Source organism: Phymastichus coffea, unplaced genomic scaffold (assembly GCF_024137745.1).
Source record: "Phymastichus coffea isolate CEN01 unplaced genomic scaffold, Cenicafe_Pcof_1.1 PCOF00045, whole genome shotgun sequence".
Lineage (NCBI taxonomy): Eukaryota > Metazoa > Arthropoda > Insecta > Hymenoptera > Eulophidae > Phymastichus > Phymastichus coffea.
In genome coordinates this window covers 616,632-644,167 of record NW_026706856.1, presented here as the reverse complement: position 1 = coordinate 644,167, position 27,536 = coordinate 616,632, and the positions used below count along the sequence as shown (strand labels likewise).

General features: G+C 33.0%; 1 protein-coding gene across 2 annotated transcripts; it reads left to right on the top strand.

The window, feature by feature from the left end:
* The first annotated feature begins 293 nt into the window (after nucleotides 1–293).
* On the top strand, nucleotides 294–27,420 carry LOC131664811 (FH1/FH2 domain-containing protein 3). Of its 2 annotated transcripts, XM_058936203.1 has the most exons (26): nucleotides 294–725; nucleotides 810–1,371; nucleotides 1,640–2,292; nucleotides 2,372–2,600; nucleotides 2,671–2,758; nucleotides 2,900–2,936; nucleotides 10,558–10,667; nucleotides 12,650–12,708; nucleotides 13,389–13,456; nucleotides 13,574–13,679; nucleotides 14,048–14,576; nucleotides 14,656–14,987; nucleotides 15,069–15,200; nucleotides 15,286–15,667; nucleotides 15,758–16,065; nucleotides 16,214–16,590; nucleotides 18,490–18,648; nucleotides 18,752–18,934; nucleotides 19,266–19,385; nucleotides 19,463–19,597; nucleotides 19,681–19,823; nucleotides 19,885–20,152; nucleotides 20,351–20,474; nucleotides 20,566–20,724; nucleotides 22,697–22,788; nucleotides 23,727–27,420. In XM_058936203.1, exons 1-25 carry the CDS (start codon nucleotides 489–491, stop codon nucleotides 22,750–22,752), a joined length of 5,556 nt encoding a protein of 1,851 aa, XP_058792186.1. In that variant the 5' UTR covers nucleotides 294–488; the 3' UTR covers nucleotides 22,753–22,788; nucleotides 23,727–27,420. The 2 variants fall into 2 exon arrangements, with proteins under 2 accessions (XP_058792186.1, XP_058792185.1); XM_058936202.1 differs by lacking the exon at nucleotides 22,697–22,788 and having other exon boundaries at nucleotides 20,566–20,733.
* The last annotated feature ends 116 nt before the right edge of the window (nucleotides 27,421–27,536 follow it).

The following is a 27,536-nucleotide window of genomic DNA, read 5'->3' as shown; positions in this document are numbered from 1 at the left end:
ATGGAAGCTCAAATAATATCAATGGAAAACCGAACGATACGTCAAGGCACAAGTCGGCTGTTCCCGTGTCAAGTGGCTGCAACAATAGTGCTCGATCTAGCCGCAAGCTTGTGCCATCGTCAAGCTCGCTCTCGACTACAGAATTGACTGCGATAAAAATAAAATCAGCTGCCACCACTACCACCGTCGCCGCCACTGCCAGTAGCAGCAGCAGCAGCAGTAGCCGCGACAGTGGCAGTACCAGTAAAAGTAGCAGCAGTAGCAACAGCACCAGCAGCAGCAGCAGCAGCAGCAGCTGTAGTGGCAGTAGCAGTGGTAGTAACATTAGCAGCGATAGTAATAATAGTATTAGTAGCCAAAGCGCTAGCGATGTATCCAAATCGTCAAGTGGCAAACGCGAGATTATACCAGTTGTGTCGCCAGTGAGTTTAACTCAAACTGTATCGTCAGACGTGCGTAACAAAAAGCCACCGATTCCCAAATTCGAAATGATCAGGAAAAAAATGTCAAGCCCTATTAATAAGTACGTCAATAAAGATTTTCGTAAATCTGCGTTGAATATGGAAAATGGTGACGCCTCCAGATCTCAGATTCTCTCTCAAAAGAAATATCGTCAAAAATCCACGAAAAACCCATCGATCAGTTGCCAAGATTCACAAGCAAATAGCTCTAGTAGCACCACGACGCCTAGCAATCGCCAGTTCCCTGCAGGTTCCTCTTCACAGGTATTTTCTCATGCTTCATTCGTTTAGTTTTATTCACTAGTGAACATCGCATTGCCGGACAATTATAATGCTAATATTTTACAGTCGTTCAGTAGCGACGCCAGTGGTTCTAACAGCAGCAACGAAAACAAGGAAGAAAATCAGTCGAACTACGCAAACAAGTCGAGAATCTCGAAAAATAAGAACGAGTCGAGCGCGCTAATTACCGACGCGAAACAATTAGTTTCATCAGTGGATGAACGATCTATAAACGTAAATAGCTTAGCGAGGACGCGATCTACTTCAAAATCAACGAGTGATGCTTTCCACAATACCGACGAGAAATCGGTGCCGCTAATGCATAATCCATCAGCTACCGCCATTCTTTCGAATAGTAAAAGCTGCTGTACCGCGAGTTTCGTCGAAGGAAACAGCAGAGTGTCACTTCCGCAAAGTTCATCAAACGGTCCACAATGTACAAATTTAGACGACAGTTCGCCGGCAAATAAAAATTCTGGCCAAGCACGACATCAATTTTCAGATGAAGTACCTTGGTGGCTCGATCCCAATTCAGATAATGTACCAGAGGGCGTTGAACGCCACTTCAGCGTGGCCAGCGATGATACCATCCAGGATACTACTATTAGCAGTGTACTCCCAGACGATGGTACATTTACATATTTAACATTTATTTATATTTTCGCACATATAGACAAGAGTGTACGATTAACGTATATGATCGTGTAATAAAATGCACGCGGAACCGCTTTTCGGATATAGGTCATCTACCTTATTATTTACGCATACAATATACTGTTCTTTTCTTTGAATTCACACTTTTCTTTTCAATCTTGCCTACTGTCAAACTGATGTTGTGAACTCTCAATTGTTATTGTATCTGTTTGATTAATAAACGTATTTGTTTGATTATACAGGTAAATTTAAATTCCAAATTTGGCATCAGGGATCAGAAGAGCGCTGTTGGTGGGTCGATGACAACGACAATGATTGTACACTCAACAATAACCTTCTTTCTTTGAAAAATGAGACGGCATCCCCAGTCAGAGGAAGTTCTCCGCAGTCGCTTGATATTCAATCTGGAAATTCGGGTCAGAGTAAGCCTTCGAGCCCTGAAGTATATATGACCAAAAACCGCGCGTTAAGACATGAGAAATCGGGTGAAAGAGCCTGGTGGTTGAGCGACGATCCAAATAATATACCAGAAGGTGTCGATGTTATACCAGTGTCTCCAAACGTCAGTCAAAGTAGCCAATACAAAGAAAAAAGGAGCGATGAGCAAGAGTCCCAACAGACTCAAAATCGTTTCAATAGACTTCGACACATTGACTCTGGTGAACGGCCCTGGTGGCTTGACAGTTCTTCCAATGTTCCTGAGGGCGTCGAAAGAATAAGTTTATCTGATAGCCATTCTGACGATTCATCCGAGTCATTGCATCAAGTTGATTGTACTGGTATTCAACGAAACCAGCAGTGCCAAAGTACTGATGAAGTTGATAGAGGGTGTAGATGCTCGGCAACGTTCCCCCTTTCGAATGAAACATTTACCGATCGAACAAGTCTAGAAGGAGTAAAATTTTCTTCTCTGTCTTTCACAATTGCATTCAAAACAGTTTCAAACTAATGATACTTTAACTACATTTTTGCAGCGTGAGATTTCTGCAAACATATTTAGCGGGGGTCGGAGTTCACCGTACGATAATATCAAAGGCAACTTCTCTTCGAATGATCAGTCGAGCGAATTATTTGAGTATCAAAAACCAAATAATACATCTCTGTACATTGGAAACCAAACGAACATTGATGATTTACTTGAAGGTCTCGTCGAATTTGACCAAGCTTGTAGAGACATGGAAAAACAAAACGAACATTTCGCAGGTCAATGATCTCTTGATGCCTCGAAATACTTTGCTGTTAGTCTTACTAAATTTTAACTATCTGCTTTTAGAATACATTTCAGACAGAAACGAGACAATCTGCGAAGTTGGTCTTCACGGCAATAGAACAGACACTTATAAGAACTTGTACATACACAGGTAATGATATTCACAGACAAGCGATCATATTCTCGAAAAAAAAATACGGGTGATTAACAAAACGACAAGTAATATGCGAATCATTTATTTATCAAGCAATTGAAACAAGTGATGAACAATAACAAGTTTATGCTATTACAGGAATGCTGAGATACAACTGGCCCAAAACTATATGCCGGTAAAGTATTTATTATTTTCTTTTCGTGTGAGTACGACATAGCATTTGAATTTTCAAAACCTTAAATCACTGCAATATTTTTTTGAGTTTAAGACTCGTTTAAGTTGTTTCCATATATCTACTAGATAATTTACATTTTCAATTTTCATTTGGTCCAAAACGATTTTTCTGAAAATGAATTTAAAAATGAAAAACTTGAGTGTCATCATTTTTATTTATAACACTGGATGTTTCATATTTGCTTGTTTACAAGCCGATTCTCAGAGCCATTAATCAAAGACCTAAGTTTTTCATTTATTTCATTTAAATATCATCGGATAAGATAACGATTTCTTAATTATTATTCCACCGTATACAACTACATAAATAATTACACGCTAATACGGTTATTCAACCTGTTGTTGCAACAGCAATAATTACTCCTACTGCAAGATTACTGGCAATTTATGAAAAACTAAATAGCAAGCAATTCCTCATTACCGTGCAATTTTTAAGTATCAGTAAATAGGTAAACATTGCAATTATACAGTGTAACGATAATTTAGTTCAACGTTTCCGCATATTGCTTGATCACTTAAATAACAGTTGTTAAGCGCAAAAGTGATCCAAGTATGACAATGCCAAAGGAATATACATGATTGTTAAAATTGGAGACAGATATGTGAAAGAAACGTTCTTAGCTGGGTAGCCTGCAAAGGTAAAATATATATATGCTCGTGGGATTATAATTGGTAGCACTCAGTATTTAGCGCCATCTAGGGTACCGGTAACAGCCTACAAACTGCAGCGAAGTCACATTGCCGAGGGACCGACAGGTGTCAGCCGCTCTAGTACGTGCTTTCACCTTCTCTCTCTTTCGTTTCGCCCCCTACTCTAACAGTTTGTCTCGCTCTTTTCTCCCTCTCCCTCTTGCCTCTTTGTCACTCTCTCGCGTTCTCTCTTTCTCTCGCCGCGAGAGTATGTACGGCGAGAACCGAGTTGTCCCGCGAGTCGAATGGCAACGGCGAGCTCAAGCGATACTCAGTGCCGCGGCGGCCGCTCGACAGTTTGGTTATGAATGTTGCATGGTTTGACAGCATTTTCAACGGCTTTTTTATTGTTCCACAACTTTCAATAATTTATCCACGACATTTCCATCATCACTCAGATAATAAATAGTGAAATAGTAGCAGTGAATCAACTTAGTGATCAATATTAATTGATAGTTGTGACTCAACAATAAAGAACATGCATTTCTTGAGTGTTATCAGATTTAGCATATGATACAGCTGGCATTCGCTCGGCAGTGCCTTTGTTTCGTGCATGTGGCATATACATGGTTGTTTTTACCTGACAATACAAGCCCGTGCTCAGCGAGTGAAATGAGAAGAGCAAGAAGAAAAGCGTCGGGAGTGCATCCGTGAGAAGAGTCGGCTGAAAATGTATATTGTGCCTCTCGTCGTCTCGCGTTAGACTTGTGTGAATCTTGCTCCGGGAATGCATAAATAAAAACTTTATCAATTGTCTTTAGCAGCAATTGGTACAGGCTTACTATTAGCCTTGATTATTCAGTATAAAATTACCACAAACCCAGCGTTAGAGTCAAGAAAACGAGCCAAGTTACGATGGAATCGACGCAACTGTTTTGCTGTATACTTCTGTTGTTACATCGACTGGTGGGTGCTTCTCTTTTACTCCGGGCTCTTTCTCTTTCTTTGTCATGTTTCAGCGGTGCCTGCTTGCTTTTGAGCAAAACTGACTATCCTGCATTCGATATTTTTGAAATCTCATTGAGAATCAAGCTGCTTAATTTATAATTCGCGTATATTTTCTCTCTAATGATTACATTCATTGTGTCGCAGCTAGCCAAGTTTTATGTGAAAAGTTGTAATTTCTTATCTCTTGACGTCGCAGAGCGGACTCTTTTCTCCCCCTCTCTTTTTCTTCTCTATCTCTTACTCTCAGTTTCTGTCTCCGAAAATCATATTTGAATATTCATCAGTTGCTTGTCTTTCATCAATAACATTTGCATTTGCCTTCGTTGAGCTCTGATTGCCTTTAGCAAATAACTGAAGCAGGATGTCAACGTAAATAAGATTTTCGGCAGAGCATCATAATATTACAGAACGTTCACTCGGTAATATTAGATTTTACTGCAGAATCACCGACAACAGTAACAAAAAATGTTTGTGAATATTTTTTTCTTTTTTTTTAATCGAATATTTTTTTTTAACTTTTGTGTCAATTTGAGTATATAGTAACAATAATCTGAACTGTAAATAAATTCTGGACAAACGTTAAAACTCGTAGCACTTGAATGTTTATCTACACGAGATAGGTCAAGTAAAGCTGGCTTAATGTTAGAGTAGAATCGAAAAATCAGTCACTGCTTATTAAATTGCAATTACTTGATTTATTTAATGACAATTTATATTTTTAAATCTGAATTGAACCAAATTTATTCGATCTTGTTTAATCGGAATTATTCAATCATCTGTATGAGTAATAAGCAGACTTTCAAATAATAGTTGTTATTACAGACTTATAAATAACAAATTTTCTTTTACATCGAAAGAGAGAGAGAGAGAGAGAGAGAGAGAGAGAGAGAGAGAGAGAGAGAGAGAGAGAGAGAGAGAGAGAGAGAGAGAGAGAGGAAGGCGAAAGGGAGTAAGGGAAAGAAAGAGAGAGTCAACAACCGGTTTTCGGTGTAGTTCGACGCAAACACAGACAAGAAAAGATTTTGCTGTATATACTGTAGCCTTTTTGTCTGCACTTATAGTTTAGTCAGTAAAAGTCAATGCTGATTGGCCAAGCAAAATTTTGTACCTTATTAATTGCATCAATACAAAAAGTATGGCAAGATGTAGAGCAAATATGTGAATTAGAGAATTGCAGTGCAAAAACAGATTGTTCTTTGCTCAAAAGTTAACGAAGTAGTGGGCCTCGTTACAGCAACATCCCTGAGGAAGGGTACACCGGTGTCAATCTGGCGTGCGTACAAGTACCACTGCGTGTAGTCATCTCTCGTGCCCCGGGGGAGCTACAGTGCTGCAGCAGCCATCCCCCAATTTTCAACCTGACAAAGCACCTTACGCCGCCAAAATGTCTCTAACATGTAGAGTTCAATATCTTAACGATGTGGACCCATTCGCTTACGCAAGCTCATACCCGGAACCACCTAGACCACCATTACATACCTTCAGCGCGACCTTGCCTCTCATTAACCAACTTGCCGCGGTACATCGTTTGCTTCGAGCACCTCATCGAGTAAGTACACTTTTTTAGTGCTCCGCTCCGAACATCGGCATTTCAAAAACAAATATATCAATGACCAGTGACCGTAAAAACCGATATCATGGCATTGAGCTGTGATATTTTTTTTTATACTCACTCGTACTGTCATTTTACAAAAGTCAGGATCAGTAGGCATTTATGTTCTTGCTACTGTCAAAGACATAATATTTATTACTGTATCAAGAGACATGGTTATTATATGCGAAAACATTTAAGTCATTTGCTAAAATATTTGGTAAGCACTTATTAACATTTTTTATTACCTTTTACTATCTCTAAAAATCAGTCAGGTATTTCGACCATATCCAATGAAAAATTATGATTTTTTTTTTATTACCAAATACTTATATTTTTTTATGCTCTTACTTTTCGAACAAACGTAAGACAATTATGCAGTAACTGTTGCTTATTATTTCCTTCGATAGAAAATTCCGAAAAAGTAGTTCGCTAGAAATGTATTTCTATATTAAAATCAAATTACTTTTCAGGACAATAAAATATTTAGTGCGAACTATTTAAGACTCTAGGGTATTGTTTCACAAACTTCCGATAATCATAAGTTAGAAAGTATTATGCGGAAAAATGAAGGTTTTGGGGGAACGTGACAACAATATATTAATAGATAAAATAGCATAATAAAGAACCACGTAATAAAGCCTAAATAAAAACACAAATAAGAAATACTTTAGACTTTTGGAGTTGTGGGGTATACCGAGCTAGTTCAAGCGAAGCCACAATAAGTCAACCAAATTCGATCGATCTTTCTATTGCGCTCTTGTAACAGCGATGTGCTCATCGTTCGACGGTTCTATATTGAGTTAATCTCTTTCTAGATGTATAAAACTTCTGCACATGACTGCTATTTTTTTTTAATATCTATATAATACATTTTTTGTATGATTCTATGCGAAATATCGCAAAAATTTTATATTTGCACTCCATTTTTTCGGCAATTTTCTATCTATACATTCATAACTCCAACTTTTCCATAATTTTCAATTATATTATTAGTTTGTTTCAATATTCTCTAATTTAATTCAAGTCATTTTATGCACTACTCAATGTGAACATGCTTTTTTCAATTAAAAACCATCTTTGTCGTCAACGAATCATTTACATCGATAGACTTTGGATGAAGTTTTCTTAAATAATTTATATCTATCAAATTTACAATAGATTATATCATATTTTATATTATATTAATAAAAAAATGAATGAATAAGTTAAAAAAGTAAAATTAGTAATCGTGAAATTGAAAAAAAATGAAAAGCTGTAACTAAAATAATAATCGTTGACAAAAGAACAAATAAATAACAACAGTATTTTTTTTCATTAACGTGAATAATATGTGATTCACAATTGCTTATTATTTAAACATTTTAAGAGAATAGCATTGATGAAAATACAAGCATTTAGTTTTTAGTACTTCAAACTTTTGCTTGTATATGTGTATTTTCAATCTAACGGCAAGATAAAGTTACAAAATGTATTATTACAAAAATATTATTCATCACATATTAAAAAGTAAATATTAGTAATGTATATTGACGAGTTGTAATTAGTATGAAAATAACAAGTTCATCGTATTCTTAAGAACATTTTTTATTTCACGCGATTTTCCCATGTATTGCGAATAAAGTATATAGTCAACTCAGATCTGCACTCTGGTTTCTGTATGCCTAGAGTTCAGACAACTAAGCGTTGTCATTGCCCATACTGCCGTAGCTGACCCTGGTTCCATTCCTTGAAGCCCTCGTTCCTTTCTTTTCTCTATACTCCCCACTCCAGCGTGATCATGGTTGCATACACAGAAACATATACCTGCAAAGTCACGACAACTCTTGCGAGCATGAGTACAACATATAGACGTCTTACGCTGTACGTTAATTTACTTCTTTATTTTTTAATTTATACAAAGTACTTGTGGTATGAGTTATATTCAATAGTTCATCAATTTGTATTAAAGATCTTTCTCATTCTTTTTATGTTCCACTTGAAGCTTATAGAGTTCAATGCTTTTGTGCATATTTCGTACGTTAGTGCGTGTCAAACTAACTGATAAAATGAATGGGTATACATGGGTAGCGGATGTAGATAATATGCGATGACACAAAATCAATTATAAATATTTAAAAAATCTACTTTTATCGACGCCATTGCCTCGATTTAAAAAATTTATGACTTCATTCGCTGAAGAGTGTTCATTTTTGTTTTAAGACAAATTACTAATTGTTTTAAGGAAGTAGTTTATGAAAACTTAGCTAAATTATTTTATTTGACCTTTGATAAAGATTAATCATTTTTGTAATGTATATTAAAACACGGAGGCTGCTGTAATTCAATGTTCTTTTATTTAGCCTAATAAAGCCTATACTCTAATAGGACAGATTGAGAATATTCTTGTAAATTATTTTGTTCAAAATTAAACTACGTATGAATTGAAATTTCCGAAGTTTTTTCGAGATATTTGTCCATTCATTCTGAATCATAATTACAAATTTTAATACAAGAAAAATTATGTTCTTAAAAATTAGAGCAATATTTGTTCCAAAATAACCAGTCCTAAATAATACCAATTAAAGCGGGACATGATTTAGCCGAACGAACTTATAATTCAAACATTTGTTATACATAGCACAAATGTTGCATAATTTATTAAAAATGAATTCCATATAATTTAAAATTAACACTATTATAAATTCATTTACAGAAAAAAACGTTACCCACACAAATACCTACAAGTTGTATGGGCTTCAACGAAATATTTTGTTTTTGGGGTATCTCGACTTGCTAAAGCATGAAAGTTTTCAAAAAGTTGTAGATTTTCTTTTAAAAAAGCTTTTATTCTATTTTGAAAAAAATTACATTTATTTATTCCTATCGATTCAAATTTTATTTACCGGCAGGTTTGATCAGGTGTAGGAGAATGCAACGAAAACTAATCAACGTTGATACACAGTTCACGAATAATTATTTTTAGTTACTGAGTAATTAATTGTCTATTCTATAATATTTTCATCGTGAGTTTCAACTTTAAAATTATAAACAAACAGCCGATTATAAAAGAAAATTCTACGTGCATACGAATATTGAATATATTGATTTGTATTAAGTATCTCTTGATCATTTTTAATGGTTTTTAGGAATTTCCTAAAGCTATATTTTCGCGAAAATGACCAATTCTATTTTTATCCACGTTCTACTGGGTCACCGACAGCCTGTACTACTTTCTACTATATTTTTGGATATCCAGCCTAACACTTTATCTTTAGAAAACGTGGAGAATATTATATAAAAACTGTCGGAATTAGCATTTTAAGATGCTGCAGTTTTAATTTTTTGTTTTATGTTATTAAGTTACTAAAAGCAAATAAAAAAATTTATTTCTGAATTAAAGTTTAATATTGTTTCGTTTTATTACTATTACTAAAAAAACTCTGTCTACATTTCGTAATCACGTCACGTAGTTATAAATAATAAATATTTTTGTATACTTTATTCCAAATGCTTAAAAAGTAAACAAATTTAAAAAAGTTTCTTATACTCATTCTATTCATTTATTTATTAATAGCCTTGTTATAAAAACAAGATCTAGTTCAATCCAATATATATAATAATAAATATATGTTATCTATTTTTTAAGCAGCATTATTTTAGTTAAGCTTTGAACTGTTCCGGTTTAGCAAAAATAAAAGTTTTGTTCACGTTAATTTTCGGACGTTGTGTTCAAGTTATTTTTAATTATTATAAATGAAAAATGTAGTGTTTACATGAATTTATATGACATTAATATACTGATGTCAGTATTATAAAATGTGTGACTCTCGTCTGTGACTATTCTGACTGTTCAAAATTGCAATAATATTTTGAATAGCAAAACAATATGCAAGTTTTTTATAATAACCTTTAGTCTTAATTATCGCAAAAAATATTAGATTCGAGAAAGAAATTCATTTTTATAAATTAGGCTCTTCAATAAAATTGCAATGAAGTCTGTTAACTCGTGTTTTTGTTCAGTCTTAAAAATCAATGGTACTTTTGTATATCTTCGAACTTTTAATTCGGTTTCTTTCATCAAGTATACGGATAAATGTTTAACACTATTTATCGTGGTTTCAATAAAAACATACCAACGAAACATCATAAAGTGTTTACAATGTCTTAATTTTGTTCTCAATATAGCACGTTGAGGTTGTCTTGCAAATAGTTTACAGAATAAAGAAAAATTGTAATATGAACCTTGCCATAGATCTTGCCAGAATCTCTCATTCCCTTATCAATAATTTTGTTAAATAGTCTTACATGTTAATAATGAATGAAATCTGATATTTATTGCTCTTTATTAAAGCTTGACGACAGTGCTCTTCAGCTTTATAAGGATGGTGATTATGGTGCTTACCTAGATCTCGAAGCTTCTATTAGTGAACAACAAGAAGAGTTTGAAGGCTTTCAATCTAAGTAAGTATTCTAAATGTAACTTCAATATTTTTTTGTTGAAAATTTTTTTTGCTACTAAAATAAAAAATACAAGGTAAAAAATAAGAATTTTCCGGATAAACGGATATTTGTTGGACGCATCAAATATGGATAAGTAATGACATGAAATGAAATTCATCTCGGAATTTTGATACCCACAGAAGATTATAAAAGATAAATAATACAAGTATCTTTTTCTTGAAAGGTTACTGAAATCGTGACTCTGAATCGTATAAACTACTTATGTTCATAATTTTAAAAGGTATTTCTATATTAACTTAGGTTTATATGAGGTAAATTGAGACTGAGGTATGGTGCTTATTTCAATGAACTCCCACCAGTTGATCGTATACAGTCATATATGCTGAGAGCAAGCAAGGGAAGGTCTTGGCTTGCCAACCAGTCGATGCTTGAAAGTCACTCGCGCCGCTATAAACTTTTGAGAGGCAAAGTAATGTGTAAATCTTTTCGGGAACGGGTTTTCCAATTTAGCGGAAAAGGTTTTGCAAATTACGCGTTAAATGTATCCGGTAAAACTGTAATTTTGTTAATTTATCAAGTATCTATTAGTTTTGGTCATGTAGTGTATTTGTAGAGTTATGAAGAAATTAATAAGGAAGCAGTATGCCTCCTTACTGGTTGGTAACGTACTCTATGACTTCGTAATACATTTCGGCAAAAGCCATGTTTTTCTTTATATGACATGCACAATAACTAAAACGAGAGTAATATTCATCCGATAAAATTATATGGTATTTTCAAAATAGAAAATTTTTTTTATTTTACAAATACTATAACATAAATCGTTAATTTTTAATAATTTTTTACCGCTTTGCGAAATTTACTTGAAATATATAATCAGTGAGAAAAGGTTTAGTTGAAAGTACACAAATAACACATTCAAGTAGAATACTATCAAGGATGGGTAAAAACCATTTTATTGTCTACAATCAATAGCTGTGTTTATATTTGACTGTTTATAATTATTTTTCTTAGAGAAGTATGATATATTTTAATAACACTTTACAAATCATTATAAAATATATCTTTTAACTGAATCTTAACAGATAGTATAGCTTGTAGCTCATTTACAGTTTAGTAGTTTTAGTAGTTCTCTTGTCTCAGTCTGTTGGTCTCCCTCTCACTTTGCTTGACTTGATTGGTTCAGCTATGTACACAATTTTTTTCTTTTCCCACTTCTCTTCCTCTTTTTCTTTCGTCTTCCCTATCTGGCTGCCTTTTTTCTCCAATCCATTGTCCTCGTCGAGACGTAGATTCTCAGGCATGTCCTGCTCGCGCCTCGTGGGAAGGTTCACACATAGCCTCTGGCACAGTACTTGAACTTTACCGCTCACATACGCTTACCCAGATACATACTTGTGCTCTATATGCCTTCATACACATACGCATGTACATATATACACCTTCACAGCTGCTCAACCTATTCCTTCGCTATTAAACAATAACCAACGTATAATCTTTCTTTAATATTCCTTATAAGACCGAAATTTCAACTAGACTTTCTCGATGTAAGAGAAAACTAACAATAACTAAATCAATCGTAAACGAAAGATGTCTAAGTCACATCGTATTTGCAAGAAAATCTTATTATATCGTATTATAAAAACTACATCAATTTGGTGGAAAATAATTAAAAGTTACGTTGACCTAAACAAGATTAAATCATGAAAATTGTGTAATTGGAAAGATGATATTTACAAAAACATCGAAAGAATTTTTGAACGTTAAGAGCTAATCATTCAATAATCAGAATTCAAATATTTCGAAAATAAATTTAAAAACATTTTTTTTAATCTAAAAATGAAAAATGAACTTTGAAAAGATAATTATTTTAAAAAATACTAGAGATGCCGTAGAAATAGGAGAAAACAATTCAAACTAAATTTGAAAATAAAAATTGGATGTGTAGATACATTTTAATTTTATGTTTGCTTCTGTTGCAGTCGTAAAAATTCTATCGTTCTTAGGACTCAACTGTCGGTTCGAGTCCACACTATCATAGGTGAGTTGTAAACATTATTAGTTAATTTCAAAATACCGGATGAATTGAAACAATTTTACAAAAATGAAAAACTATTTATTTATGTCGGTAACTGTTTATATATTTCTAAATAAGGGCAAATGAAAAATAAATGAAAGTAGCTTGTCAAAATCCGTAAATTTTTTTTGAAATATGATTTTAAATATATTTTTTTCTTAGTTTTACGTTTTTTTTAAATTAAAATAAAGAAAAAAAACAAACTATTGGCAATTATTTAAAAGAAATGTGAAATGGAGAACTAAAACTTTCAAACTTTTGTAAATAAAAAGTTTTTTTGCTACAAAAATGTTCAATGTTTAAGGCTCTACACACACATGTAGATGAAAAAAAATTGATCCCTATATCTTCGATAGCTTTTGAAAAAAATTTTATTATTATTTTTTAAAAGTCAATAACATTTAATTTAATTAATGTTTTGATGGATAAAATTTGGACAAATGATGTACAATAATTGTGCTATGTTTGAAAAAATCCGTCACCTAGTATTAGTCACCAGACACCTCGAAACATCGATTATTTGTACTGAAAATATTAATTTGGTGTTTTGTCATAAGTGTATGTCAAGTTATCTAATAGCTGTATCATGATTAAAAAGTGTGATTAAAATTGCATAAAAAAAAATGTTCATCTGTGTGTTGCAGAAAAATTACTGAATAGCGAAGGTCGCGAACTACGTCGTGCTCTCTTTTCTCTTAAACAAATATTTCAGGTTGGTGTTTTTATTTCACCTTATTTCCTCTTCAAGCTAAACTTGCATAAGTTGATTTACGATAATTTATTTCTCATTCTTGATGTAATAGTGAAATGTTTGTTAATTTAATTATAGGAAGACAAAGATCTGGTGCACGAGTTCGTGCAAAACGATGGATTAGCTTGTCTCATAAAAGTTGGCAGTGAAGCTGATCAAAATTATCAAAATTATATATTACGTGGTAAGCTGATTGTTTACTTTTTATGCGGATCAAAACCTTGAATATGGTTAGATAGTTACAATAGTTACATCAGTAGTCATGATAATTCGGTCTCTCAAGTCCGAAAATACATCCGTTTGGAATTCAATAAATAAAGCTTTCAAAAGATAGTAATTCAACTGAATGTACTCTGTCACGAAAGGCGAGTATTACGTGATTGAAAAACCATAAATAAAATTTTAATTATAAGTCTAAAAAAGAAAATTCAAATAACTTAATGAAGTCTGTGTCAATTTTGTTAATAATAACTATTGTCGACATAATCAAACGAAATAGATCGTTTCAGTGATGAATATCCGTATCAAATTCTGTATTAATTAATATTACAGCTTTGGGCCAGGTGATGTTGTATGTGGATGGGATGAATGGTGTAATGGAGCACGGACAAACAGTGCAGTGGCTGTACAGCCTGATAGCCAGTCGCTTTCGGCTGGTGGTCAAAACCGCACTGAAGCTGCTGCTAGTATTCGTCGAATATGTAGAAAGCAATAGTTTACTGCTGGTGCGGGCGATTCGTTCGATCGACACATCGCGTGGCATGATACCCTGGACGAATGTCATGAAGCTTCTCAAAGACTACGATGCCGCAGACACTGAGTTGCTGATCTACACCATGAGTCTGGTCAACAAGTGTCTCAACGGCATACCCGACCAGGACACATACTACGACCAGGTTGACTGCCTCGAGGAGCAGGGTATCCAGATCATCATACAAAATTACATGGGCAAGCAAGGCACCGATCTTGATCTCCTTAGGCAATTTCACATCTATGAAGCAGTTTTGCATCACGAGGACAGTAACGAGCGTGACCTCTTCTCCGTAAACTCGCCTATCAGGACGCTAGATGACAACATTCGGTATGTCGTCAATTAACTACGCTACATTGTTGATTTTTATGATGAATTGATTGTTCGCTACATTTCTGAATTTTTTCAGAAAAACGCTGCGCAACCGAAAGTCTTTGGTCGAGTCACAGGAACGTCGAAAGTCCAGACGCCACTCAACGGGTACTTCGCCTCATGGTACGACCCAGCTTCTGCGGCATGGCATGTCGAATAACCGTCGCCAACTGGAGCATCGCAATTTGCTTAACAAGAGCGAGCATCACGCACGTGGCCTTGAGACCGGAGAAGAAGAAGAGGAGGAGGACGACGACGACGAAGACGAGGACGATGATGATGACGCCGAATCTAGCAGTTCGCAAAGCTCTCAGAGTCTCAATGCACCTCTCAACAATATGAATGGAAGTTACAGCGACAAGTCCTCCAGTGAGCCCGGCTTACATTACATTTTTCTGCAAAATTCTAATTGGACGCACTTTGTTGCTTACTCGTTATTGTTCGTTCTAGTGGACGTTGGTGTAACGCCAGCCCTGCGACGGCGCCGCGAACGTGCCGAGAGGCAAAGGAGTTTTATAAGAGAACAGCAAGAGGCCAGCGCGAATATGCGAGCTTCTTTTGGGCAGCCAGCCAGCGATCAAAGTCAGTCAGTCCTTGAGAGTCTACTTATTTGTCGTGATTTGAAAAATCAATGAGCCAGCTTCAATTTGACATTTCACTTTTATAGATCAGTCTAATAGGGTACGCTATACGAATGGCAGTTCGTCATATGAGCTCGTTACGAACGGCACCGGATCGGCCAATTTATACGAACCGAATAGGTCGACACGAGTCTCGAGCCGTAGGGACACGAAAATACCATCAAATACTGGCAATAAATTTGATTCCGAAATGAAGAATCAGCAGTCGCTACAGCAGCAAACCTGGTATGCTAAGAGTCCAGAGGAAAGTGCTCAGAGCACACAGGATAGTCACGCAGATGAAGATGAAGATCGCCGGGTAGTACTGCAGCTCAAGCGTGAAAACACTGTCAAAGATCTTACTCAAAAGCTTGCCGCTCAACACCTCATTTCGACGAATGTCAATCCTGCTGAAGAGAAAGTTTCGAGGTTTACCAGCTTTACCTTTAAATCAGGGATACTGACATGATAAGATCTTTGGATTAACGATGCAAACATTTCTATTTTTTGTATCCCTAGGATCGGTGATATGAGCGGCCTCATATCGAAAGCAAAAGAAGGCCTTGCCAAGTCCAAATCCAAAGCCGAGCTTGTTAAATCGCCGACCAGTGAGACAGCGCCAAAATTGCTAAGCAATTTGCCGGAAGTAAAAAAATCAGAAAACGAACTACACTGGGAGGAGCTAATCAAAAAGATGCAAAGACCTCTGTGCCTTTGCGATCTCGACTTTACCGATCTCAACTCGGACGACGAGATCGACGTTCTTGGCCCGGTCAACATCTCGAATGGAGCTCCTCCACCTCCTCCTCCTATGGCTCCGTCTTCTGGTTTGTTATCCGCATCGTTCGTACTTTACAATTGAGAATCTGGATGCAAAAAGCTACTTTAAATAGGGTGCTTTTTTCGTATCCAGGCACGCAATTGACGTCCTCTTTTTAGCCATGTTTCATAGTAATATATTATATTGTCGAGTAGCAAGTGGTCCTGTGTTGAATAGAGTACCACCACCACCGCCTCCGGGTGTCTATCGGTTTCCTCCTCCGCTACCTTCTCCGCCACCACCCCTTTTTGGAGTAAATCTCAAGTCAGCAGCCATGTCGACGCTTAGATCTCCGGCGGTGGACCCGCCGAAAGTTCCGACCGCCCCAGTTTACCAGCAGTCATCACCTCAACTCAACAGAAAGAGCAAAAAAACTGTGAAGCTATTTTGGAAAGAAGTTAGAGATGATCCAATAATTCTATCGCGACTTGATAAACATAAAATGATCTGGGACGAACTGTCTCCGGTGCCCATTGACACGCAAAAGCTCGAGCATCTTTTTGAAAGTAGAGCCAAAGATCTCATCACTAAGGTTACTTTACTTCACTTTTACTTTTATCCACAAGTTCACTTGATTATTAAAATATTGCATATCGACCAATTCAAATAAAACTTTACTTCGCCGCAATTCATCTAAAAATATATAATATTATACACGGGTTTTATTTGAACCTCTTTCTCAGAAAGCATTTAAAATTACTTAAGCACAGCGCGGATATCGACATTTAGTGAAGTCGTAAACGTTCTTTCACATATTATTGAAAATAGGTCTTATTTTGAACTTGTTTTCCATTAATGCAACTTTTTCAGATTAAATGATTTTCCTGTTCTTAACAATCAAACAATTGTTTACTTAGCACCACTTGCACAAATAACCTGTCAACCTCTCTTTAATGCACTAAGTATCAGCAAGATTGATTAAATTGAATTAATGTAAATAACACATTTATAAATGCCTCACTCTTAGATGCATAATCACTAATCATAAGCTCATCTCACAAATCCATTAGACCATTCAGTCGACGCCTCATATGTCCGTTAAATTCACGTATTAATAAAAATTCAAGCAACTTTATTGGTACATTACGAAAACGTTGTTTCAATTCACGATACTTGCGATACTTGATTTCAATTTTTCAATCGTAATTGCATTACTCATAAGAATTAAGTAGAATTTTAAGAAACGTTCAATTTTAGTACTTTATATGGGTCTTTTCATTTTGATACAACTATAGAATATTAAGCATAATTTCATTATAATAAAATAGAAAAAAGTCTTTGAAAAATTGCTACTAGTATAACTAAATTATTTCCATTTGATTTTAATCTGTATAGTAAACAGATGTAAATATTAAAATAGATATTCAATCTCAATGAAAAATCGCAAAATCGTAATTTGGACAAAAATTTGAAAGTTGTTAACGTCGTAACAAGCGGTGGTTGGCTGATGGTGATGGTTTACTGCAAATATTAACTAATCTTTTTCTTATATTCTTTGCAATATTGTCGGTGCTCTCATGCAAATGAACACTCAAAAATTGGCATGCTGGTGAAAAACTCTTACAGGAGGTGAGTTATCCAAGTTGATCACAATCAACTTCGCATCTGTTTCATACACATTCTTTTCCATATTTATAATCGTGCTTATGGTAACATATGTAAACCAATTGAAGAATATTTTTAATTTAAGAAGATTTCATAATTTTTCTTTGTGTTCTAAATCAATAAATTGTAATGGCAACGTTTAAACCATGACTACAAAAGATATAAAAGCGAACCTCTTGAGATATGAATATAAGAATAATTAAATTGTTACTAAAAATTATAGTCAATTAGTCTTTTTTTGTAAATCAATATTTTTTCACTATAAAAATGAACGTTGCTACTTTACATTGCCGTGATGGCGATGGAACTGTCAAAAAATATTGATGTACATAATTGGTGACAATAACAATAGTTTATAAGTTACTGTTAAAATTCACTTAGATCTGTTAAATTCAACGAAATTCTTTATTTTGAATCATATAGCTTGTGCAGTTTTTAAAATATGAAATTGTTTTACTATTCATTATAAACTGTTGTTTATTATACTGACAATTTGTTATTTTGTGATAAATGTTTGAAAATAATTACATGTAACCACTTAACTGCTAACATGGGATATCTATGCTTGCTTGATATGTTAGTAGTGTGTTTATCAGTGTTAATTTTAAACTTATAAACGATTGACTAACGATTATGGTTTAATCTTTATTATTCAGTAATCTTGGTCTCGATATGTAAAATTAAGTGATACGCGTTAAGTCATTATTGTCGATATCATTATAAATAAATTTGCGAAGAACTTTACGTTTTTTTCTGAAAGTAAACATGTGTATCGAATTTCATGTGAATGCATTTTATTGTATACAATTATTCTATTATTCTGCAGAAACAACAAGAAATGAATAAAAACAAGGAAATAATTGTATTGGATCATAAAAGATCGAACGCTATTAATATTGGTATGACGAAATTACCGCCTCCAAGATCAATAAAAACAGCGATATTGAAAATGGATGCAACTATTATGAATAGGGAAGGTATTGAGGTGGGTAATTTGTTTTCTGGCGGAATAAATATAAAAAGAATATAATTAAGTTTTAAAATATTTAATCTCTATTTTAATGACTCATTAATGGAATATGAGACAGAAATTGTTAACAATGCTACCAACCGAAGAGGAACGATCTCGAATACAAGAAGCGCAGGCCGCTAACCCTGATCTACCTTTGGGATCAGCCGAACAATTTCTTCTGACTTTAGCTTCCATTTCAGAACTCCCAGCTAGATTAAAACTTTGGGCTTTCAAGTTAGATTTTGAAAATTCGGAGAAGGTATGTACAAGCGAAGTAGTCGTTAACATGAATTGGAGTTGTTACGTTCAATTCGAGGGATTACATGATCTCACACCACTTAAAAATACATGTAAAGAATTTTCATAAATTTTTATTATAAGTAATGTTAAACCAATTCCAACATTATATCCAGTATTATGATTAGAATAGCAGTTTAAATTAAGTTAAAATAAAAAAAACTCGCATAGATAGATAAATTGGTCATATCGGTATTAACTAATAGACAATAAAAGAGAAGCAGCATAAAAAACGTGCTAAAACCAAATACTTGTAAATTAAGACGGTTACTAGATAATGAATCGTGTTGCAGGAAGTAGCAGATCCATTAATGGATTTGAAGCAAGGAATGGAAACATTGCGAGTGAACAAAACGTTTCGTGGTATTCTGAGCACACTCCTGTCGATTGGTATTTTCCTTAACGGCAATGAGGTCTGTATCCATTAACAATTACGGATTTAGCTTAAGATAATACGGACATAAAAAGCTGATTACTTGATATATCTTAGGTAAAAGGATTTCAAATGGAATATTTGGCAAAGGTGCCAGAGGTCAAAGACACGGTTCACAAACATTCGCTTCTGCACCATCTTTGTCATATGGTCATGGAAAAATTTCCTGGTTCTACTGATTTATATTCCGAGGTAGAAAGCTTTTGCACATGAATACATACTGTCTCATAAATCAACCAGATAACAATCTTAAATAATATTTTTTTATTATTCAGATTGGAGCAGTGACCAGAGCATCAAAAGTTGACTTTGACGAGCTTGCCATGAACATAAACAAGCTGGAAAGTGAGTGTAAAGCATCCTGGGATCATTTGAAGCTCATTGCAAAGCACGATGGCTCAACAATGATGAAAGTCAAGTAAGTGACGAAGTAATAACAGGTAATCGCTATTATTAATTAATGGTTCTTATATGTGCAGAATGTCAGACTTCTTGACGGATTGCGCGGAGCGTATAATTGTTTTGAGTATCGTACATCGACGTATTATTAATCGCTTTCATAAATTCATCCTCTGGCTTGGAATACCACTACATCGTGTTCAAGATACCAAACCAAATGAGTTTTGCCGAATTGTTTCCGAGTTCTCCCTTGAATACAGAACAACGAGAGAGCGCGTTCTGCAGCAACTTGAAAAGAAAGCTAATCACCGAGAGAGAAACAAAACACGAGGAAAAATGATAACAGAAGTCAGTTTAAGTGTATTTTTTCTATATATTTTTTTAATTACAAACTCAATAAATTTATAAAAATATAACTATAATCGTTTAGCCAATAAAAGCGACAAATATTATTTATTCGTTTAGTACTAATATACAAGTTCATCGTTCTATTTTAATATGCACAGTTTTCGCATTCGTCCTTCAATTTTTCACGTGTTCTTAAAGGTCGGCAAATTCCGGACAAAAGAGGATCGTGCTGATGCAGAATTGAGACAGCTGCTGGGAAGTGATATTTCGGACGTTGAGAGCATTCACGGAACTTTGCCTTGGAGGAGGCAGCGCAAAGACGGTAGTTTACTTGAAATCTTTGTCTGAATATACATAGCTACTTTATTTCAAAATAGAAAAGCCAAAAATAATGCGTTAAACAACCATTGCAGGACGAATGTCACTTGGCCCGCTTTTAAAAGACGAACGGGTCAATGGCAATCTAACGGATGGAGATGACGAACTACTTGAATCATTGGTCAAAACGGCGACCAAAACCCCGGCAACTCGTACTACACCGCGGGAGCGTAAACGTACTCGTCATGCTGATCGTAAGTCTTGTAAGTGAAATCCCTGCACCCTGCACCGTACTACTATTCTTTATTTGATACTTAGTGTTTTTAAATTAATTTTTCTTTTTTGTTCTCGTCTTTGCTCCATTCATTTTTCTTTTATTTTGATGATGCACACTATATAAATAAATATTTATTATTTATTTATTTTATATAAGTATTATATAAAAACGGACGGATATAAGAACTACGTTGAGTATTTTTAGTCAAACGATGTTTATATTAGCGGTTAATAATTCATTTCGATACAGAGCAAATTTTTATTTTTCCATGAGATACCGATGCAGCGAAAACGCTTTGATATATTTTAATTCTCTCTCAAGTCAAATTTCTAATTTCGATTTATGATCAGTCAATCTGATTATTATATAATCTAATACGATAAGGTGTTTGATACCTTCGAAAAGTAATTCAAATTTTCATTTTACACCCTTACTATTGCACTCTTTTTGCACAATAATTTGTCTTATTTTTTTCTTCTTCTTTCAAATCTTTTTTTATTGCTACAGTATCTATCCTTGAACCAAACATTGGAAGATATAAGTATGCTAGTCTGGCAATTATTGTTTTTTACATTTTAAATTAAAAAACAACGAGATGAATTTATATCTATAACAATTTATGGTTGCTTATCTAAAAATTGAAGTAATCTTAAAATCGTTAACTATTTCAAATCTAGGACGATTAAATTTCAATTCAAATTTAAATTTCAAGCTAAAAAACTAGATGTTTGATGAATTTCTTGGTACCTTATCTCCATATTCAATAGTAAAATTCGATATAGTTAATGAAATATTTTTTTTCGTATTAAAACCTTTTTCGTTGACAAACAACAAGTTTGGTAATATGTGAATGAGAAAAATTGTTAAATGTTAAAGAATTAACAGATTTCAAAATCGTGCGAATAGATAAAAAAAAGGTGAAGTTAAATTTACTTTATCATTTTAACAAAATGGAAGATGTTGAGAAAAAAAATATTCCCATTCCTTGTAGGAATTTTTTGTAAAAAAAGTGAGAAGGTTTCACACGAAAAAAGAATACCAATTTTTGTAAATTTTACTTGAAAAATTTTCTGTGGATATTTTATAGAGAAATAGGCATGTATTAATAAAATTTTGGTTAAGAAGAAAAGTCCAAAATCGGGAAAAAAGTTATGAATTTATATTAGTCAAATTTAGTACACCAAGAAGTATGGTGGAAAAATTGTCAATCCTCTTTGGTGATTGTAAATATAGGCCAACCTTTCACTGATACCCTCTTGAAAATACGAATCCATGGAATATTAGTTTAATGAGTTGTTTACGAAAATAGTAAATAGTATCCCATTCGGCGATAAAAGTAAAATCCAGTGCTGACTATGAAAATTCATTATTTTATATAAAATTTATGAATTTCACAATTATTTTTATAAAAAATAACATAGATGCTTTTTGTTTAAAGATTTTAAGAAGAATATTTAAGAAAAAAAATGTTATAATACTTGCATCTCTCGATAACTATTGGGTAGCTCTTATAATATAATTGTAAAAAATCTAAGTATAAACAATTTATTAAATAATGGATATGAAGAAATTCTAAATAATTGTGAATTCTTATACTGGTTATATTAACTTTACTACAAAGTGTAAGAAAATTACAAATTCAGAAATGATTTTAAAGTGTTACAACTTTATTTAGAAAGTTGCCTAAAAATGAAACGGTGTGGGGTGCGGCGTGATGGCATCGTAGCATGTGAATAAATATTACTAACTTTTTTATTATAATACAGTATAGATATTGAAGAAAAAGCAAATATTTTACCTTATCATAAAGATTTAACTAATATATTATTGAAGGTATAAATATTTTGCGTTTCCTTCCCAAGATCATTAGTGTTTCTATAGACTCGTATTTATTAAAATTGAAGTAAATCTCGCATTCTGAAACCATAATTTAACTATCAAAATAATAGTGAAGCGCTCGCGAACTAGAGAGAACAACACAACACCCGATGGGTATCGTCCTTGAGCTGGGCCTGATTCAATAATTGTCGCATTCTGAAAGGTTGGCTCAATCAACAAATTCATTCAGTTTTTAAATTTAATTTTCTTGTTTTCTTTGTTTCATCTTTTCATTTTTTATTTTTTGTCAATTGCAAGTTTAGATTTTTACACACGTAATAACATCTTGAAGAACTGATCGCTTCGACTAACAAAAGTGTTATACGGTAAAAACTTACGTAAACTAGTTTTATATAGCTTCTGATATTAAATCCCTACTGCTGTAATTATACAAAAAAAAACGCCGTTGAGATTTGAACATATTTTTAAATATTGAAACGTTATTCAAATCGAGCTCGACGATAGTATATCACAAAAAAACAAATATTAAATCGTGAGATATCTTTTTGCTAAAATCTAATGCCTTTTGTTGACTAATATAGATATTATTATCATAAAAATTATGCGATGAATTATTAATTAGTCTCTGAAGTAAGTAAAGCCACTTTGACTTGGCCCGCAACCTGAAAATGAAAGAGTTAGCTTGTTTTTATTTCAAATATTTAGCGAATCAAATCATTGATGCTTGCATCCCTTGACAAAAAGCATGCAAAATATTTGTTAGAATTTATGAATTTTTTTAATGAATTTTTGGTGGCACTACATGTCTATAAATTTTAACGTGATAATAATTTATAAAAATATGTTCGAAACGTACAAAAGTAAAAATATAACAATACCATTGTACCGTTTGGAATGTTTGCAATGTTTAATTTATTTTTATAAAGACTAATTATTTAGTTAGCAGCTTTCGTGATGGCCAATCAGTTTTTAGATTGTATCTTACGTGCATTGATGTGATTTATTTGAGTGTGTGCAGATAGCAGTGTAGAGAATCGGATAACATTGATACTCGTGTGTTACTTAGATGTTTGGCAAATAATACATATAGAACCAACGTTCTATTCTCAACGAATACTCAGATTGAATTCTGTTTTGCAGTGCGAAGAACTCTGAAAAATGGTCTCTCTGAAGAGGAAAAGAAGCACATTGCTGCTTATATTAAAGGCTATTAACTGTGATAAAAGTTGAATAGGAAAAATGAAGCATTAAAGCGAAGACTGCAAGTAAGTGATGGGACCGACTCAACATCATGCAGTAATACATGGTGATCCTGTCCGCTCCTGGCCTCAGCCCCGACATAGTAGGTAACAGCGATATCGCGATATCGTCGTCGATGCCAAATGAGGACACAAAGGAGCTCAATTTAGTTTTTAAATCCTCGCTATTTAATAGAGATATCCAATTTATCTCGTTTACCCTACTTGCGTACATCATTTTCCTTGTTATCATATTGCTCATCATCAATATTTTCACGATCGACTTTATTACATCTATTCATTCAAAGTCATTGATTTTCATCCCTTTCATTGTTATGTTGTTGATCAATCATTCACTTTATAAGTTACCGTTTCTTCGGAACTTTTTTGGTATTTATTGATACCTTATTTACTAAGTTCTGAAAAGATAAAAGAAATTGTATTCGATTTATCAAAGTTAGAAAGAACCGACTTGGTTTTTCACAATTAGTGCCGGTCAAGTAGTGTACACATAATGCACGAATGTAAGACTATAGTAATTATTTTCAAATATTCTATCGACTATCGAATATATGACAGTCATAGTCATTATTGTGTTACGTAATGAATTTCAATAAGCATTAAGAGTGAGCTATGAGTTGCGGCCCCTTAGCTCTGTTATTTATTTTGTCATAGCAATGTCGTATGTCAGTATTAAAAAAGTTATTGAACGAATTGGAAAGAGTCACTACAGTAATTTATTATCTGGGAACTATCGGTCCTATACAGAAACTCTACGTCGTTCAAGATATCTTATTTAAATTTGTGTACGGCTAATTTTTAAGATAGACTATCACATTTTCATTGTTTGTCGATGCTGAATCAGTGTTTTCAGCAATTAACGAGTAATAACTTGCTGTGAAATAATAGACAAATGATAAGTAGTCACTAATTCATTTACAAGTCTCCAATCAAGCGACTAAATTTATTTTATTGTAGTTACTATTGAAAAACCAAATAATCCTTTATGAATATTTCAAAATCCACTTAGAGCGATTCATGGAGATTATGTCATGCTGAGCTATTCTGAGCTATTGTATTGCGTATGTGATTCTTCTTTCTAAAATTCATAAGAAATGATATTTTGGAGCAACAAGATCTACAAAAATAAAATTAATATGAATAAAATGAAAATATATTGTGTTTAGCGAAGCCTATTTTGAAACTGTTATATGTACTAAATTATATCTCAATGAGTGTATATGTGCATCGAATTCGATGTAATGGAAACGTAAAGAGATATGTGATTATTAGATTGCTTGCTTTTAATGTATTGCAAGAGCATTAAAAATTTACAGAATATAAATTGAATAAATTTGTTTTATTATTAATATTAACAGATTATTAAATAATCATTCTGAGAATATAAATATCGTTCATAGTTTTATTATATTTAATATGTGAATGCGAAAGATACTTCGAAAATTCTTAAAAAATAATTAATAAAATATGAACTAAAGACTTTTTAAAATAAATTAATGTCGCAGTTGAAATAATGCATTTCAATGTAATTTACATTATGTAAATCATCATTATATTGGTATTTAACATTTAAACGGTGTGTGTATATTTATAGGGGGGAAGAGAGAGAGAGAGAGTACAATAATGTCAAGTTATTTCTCATGTAGTGAAGATTCAATTTAAATATTTTAAAGAACTTCATGAAAATATAATTTTATTTCTAGAATATTAAATTAATACATAATATTGAATCTACATTCAAAGCCATTTTTCTTTCGCTTCATATCTGAAAAAAACGTCAGCCATACACATTCACCCTAATTTCAGCAAATAATTAAACTCGTTCCGGCTGAACAGAGTTTGGACTAATTCATGGCATATAACAGAAACTTTTAGTTCTTCAGTCCAAACTAACACATTCATATTTTTTACATAATTCACACGCAATAAAATAAAAAAATTTTAATGACAAAATTTTCACTTTTGATTTCATTAATAAAAAAGTAAAATTGTAGAGAAGTATGTGCGTATGCAAGTTTGTTTTTGCCATATAATTATCAAAATGATGTGTAAACATTCCATTTACTTTGACTCCGAATATATATATAACGATAATTTGATAATAATTTCGTTATATAGTACTGTAGTTTTAAATATGAGAAAATACTTTGAAAAATAAATGAAATGCGCTGACCGCATTTACTTAAACCTTTAATTTCTTATTTCGAGTAAGAAATATTTATTAGTGCCAAAAATAAGTATGTTTGCCAAATTTGTTAGATGGGATTGAAAAGTAAGAAACACGTAGATATTATAGAAATGAAAACAAGTAATATTGAAAGTATCAAATTAAATTTATTTTACATATAAGTGATAATTATAATTCAAATGGAAACGATAGCATATAGTATATTTAATAATAATGAAGAGAGAAGTACATAATCGACCATGTGAGAGTATAAAAATAAAAAATTTTATAAAATAAAAACAACATTACTATAGAATATACGATAATAAAATTCTACTGAAATTTTTTTTAGCCAGTGGTTACCTTTTTCCTTCTAGATTAAAAAACTTTTTAAGAAGTAAGTAGGGCTTATGTAATAAAAATCAACGTTATCTTTGATAACAAAATGTGCTAGTGATGCACGGTTTATTAATAACCTCGTCCAACTTTAACAACGTATATACGATGTAATGAAAATTATTTATTCTATGGCGAGATTTGCAACAAAAGTAGACATCTAGTTCTTAATATTTTCTTTATTCTGAATTGCACTCGAGACATGTTAACTTATATATTTTTATAAAGTTTTCCAACAAAAATTCAAATTGTTTAAAAATTTTTCTTATAAAAAATATAACGTTGCAAATAGCGACCAATAAGTACTAACATAACTTAAAAATGTTCATACAATTTGTAATATATAATTGGCAAAAATTAGATCTATTTTATTTAACAAAAATTTTTTTCATTGCATTTAATGTATATATTTTTCTGTTTTTATTTTTTCATAATGAAAAATTGAGACCTTGATTGGTGTGCGTAAAAAATGTCTCAATCAGTATAGATGTATAGTTTGTTAGCTTATTTTACAAACCAGTCATTCAATGTGATATATATGATCTGGTAAAAAAATGTAGTCACTCTCCGTTACATTATATCTTTCATTTAAAAGCTGTACGTCACAGATGTTCCAACTGTGTTTTCAGAATGTCTATGTATATAAAAAAACATTCTAATAATTTTTTACATGGAATTTTATGTTATTCTTACGACAGTAGAAGTATATATGTATTTGTAGATGTGAAGATTATTCTCAATTCACTGTCTAGAATTTGATGAGAAAATGGAAAGGAACACCTCGGGATTTTGTATACATTTTTTCACCAAAAGTCATTAATTCGTTAGGCTAAATGCATTTCATTTCATGTACGGCTGTAAATAAAAAGGAATGAGTACCACGCTACACAATTTTACAAATATATTGCAAAGTCACACATCAGTCTCGTTGAAAAGACTGTAGAAATGTTCAATTGGCCAATATTGGGAACCGTAGAATTGACAAGTTACATAACTCAAATCATCGTTAAAGTTTAGATATATTCATCGTACGGTTTCTATACATTGAACAGAACGTCCAAAAATCTGACAACTTGAAGCGATATATACAGGTGATTATAAAAAAGGTACAAATGTGCAATATCAGAT

What these genes read in the sequence shown, in the direction of transcription:
- LOC131664811 (XM_058936202.1), top strand. Translation starts at nt 489, where the DNA reads ATGATCAGGAAAAAAATGTCAAGCCCTATTAATAAGTACGTCAATAAA. An exon ending in ACGCTAGATGACAACATTCG is followed by an intron (nt 14,577 to 14,655) that starts GTATGTCGTCAA and finishes GAATTTTTTCAG; the next exon opens with AAAAACGCTGCGCAACCGAA. An exon ending in CCAAAGATCTCATCACTAAG is followed by an intron (nt 16,591 to 18,489) that starts GTTACTTTACTT and finishes ATTATTCTGCAG; the next exon opens with AAACAACAAGAAATGAATAA.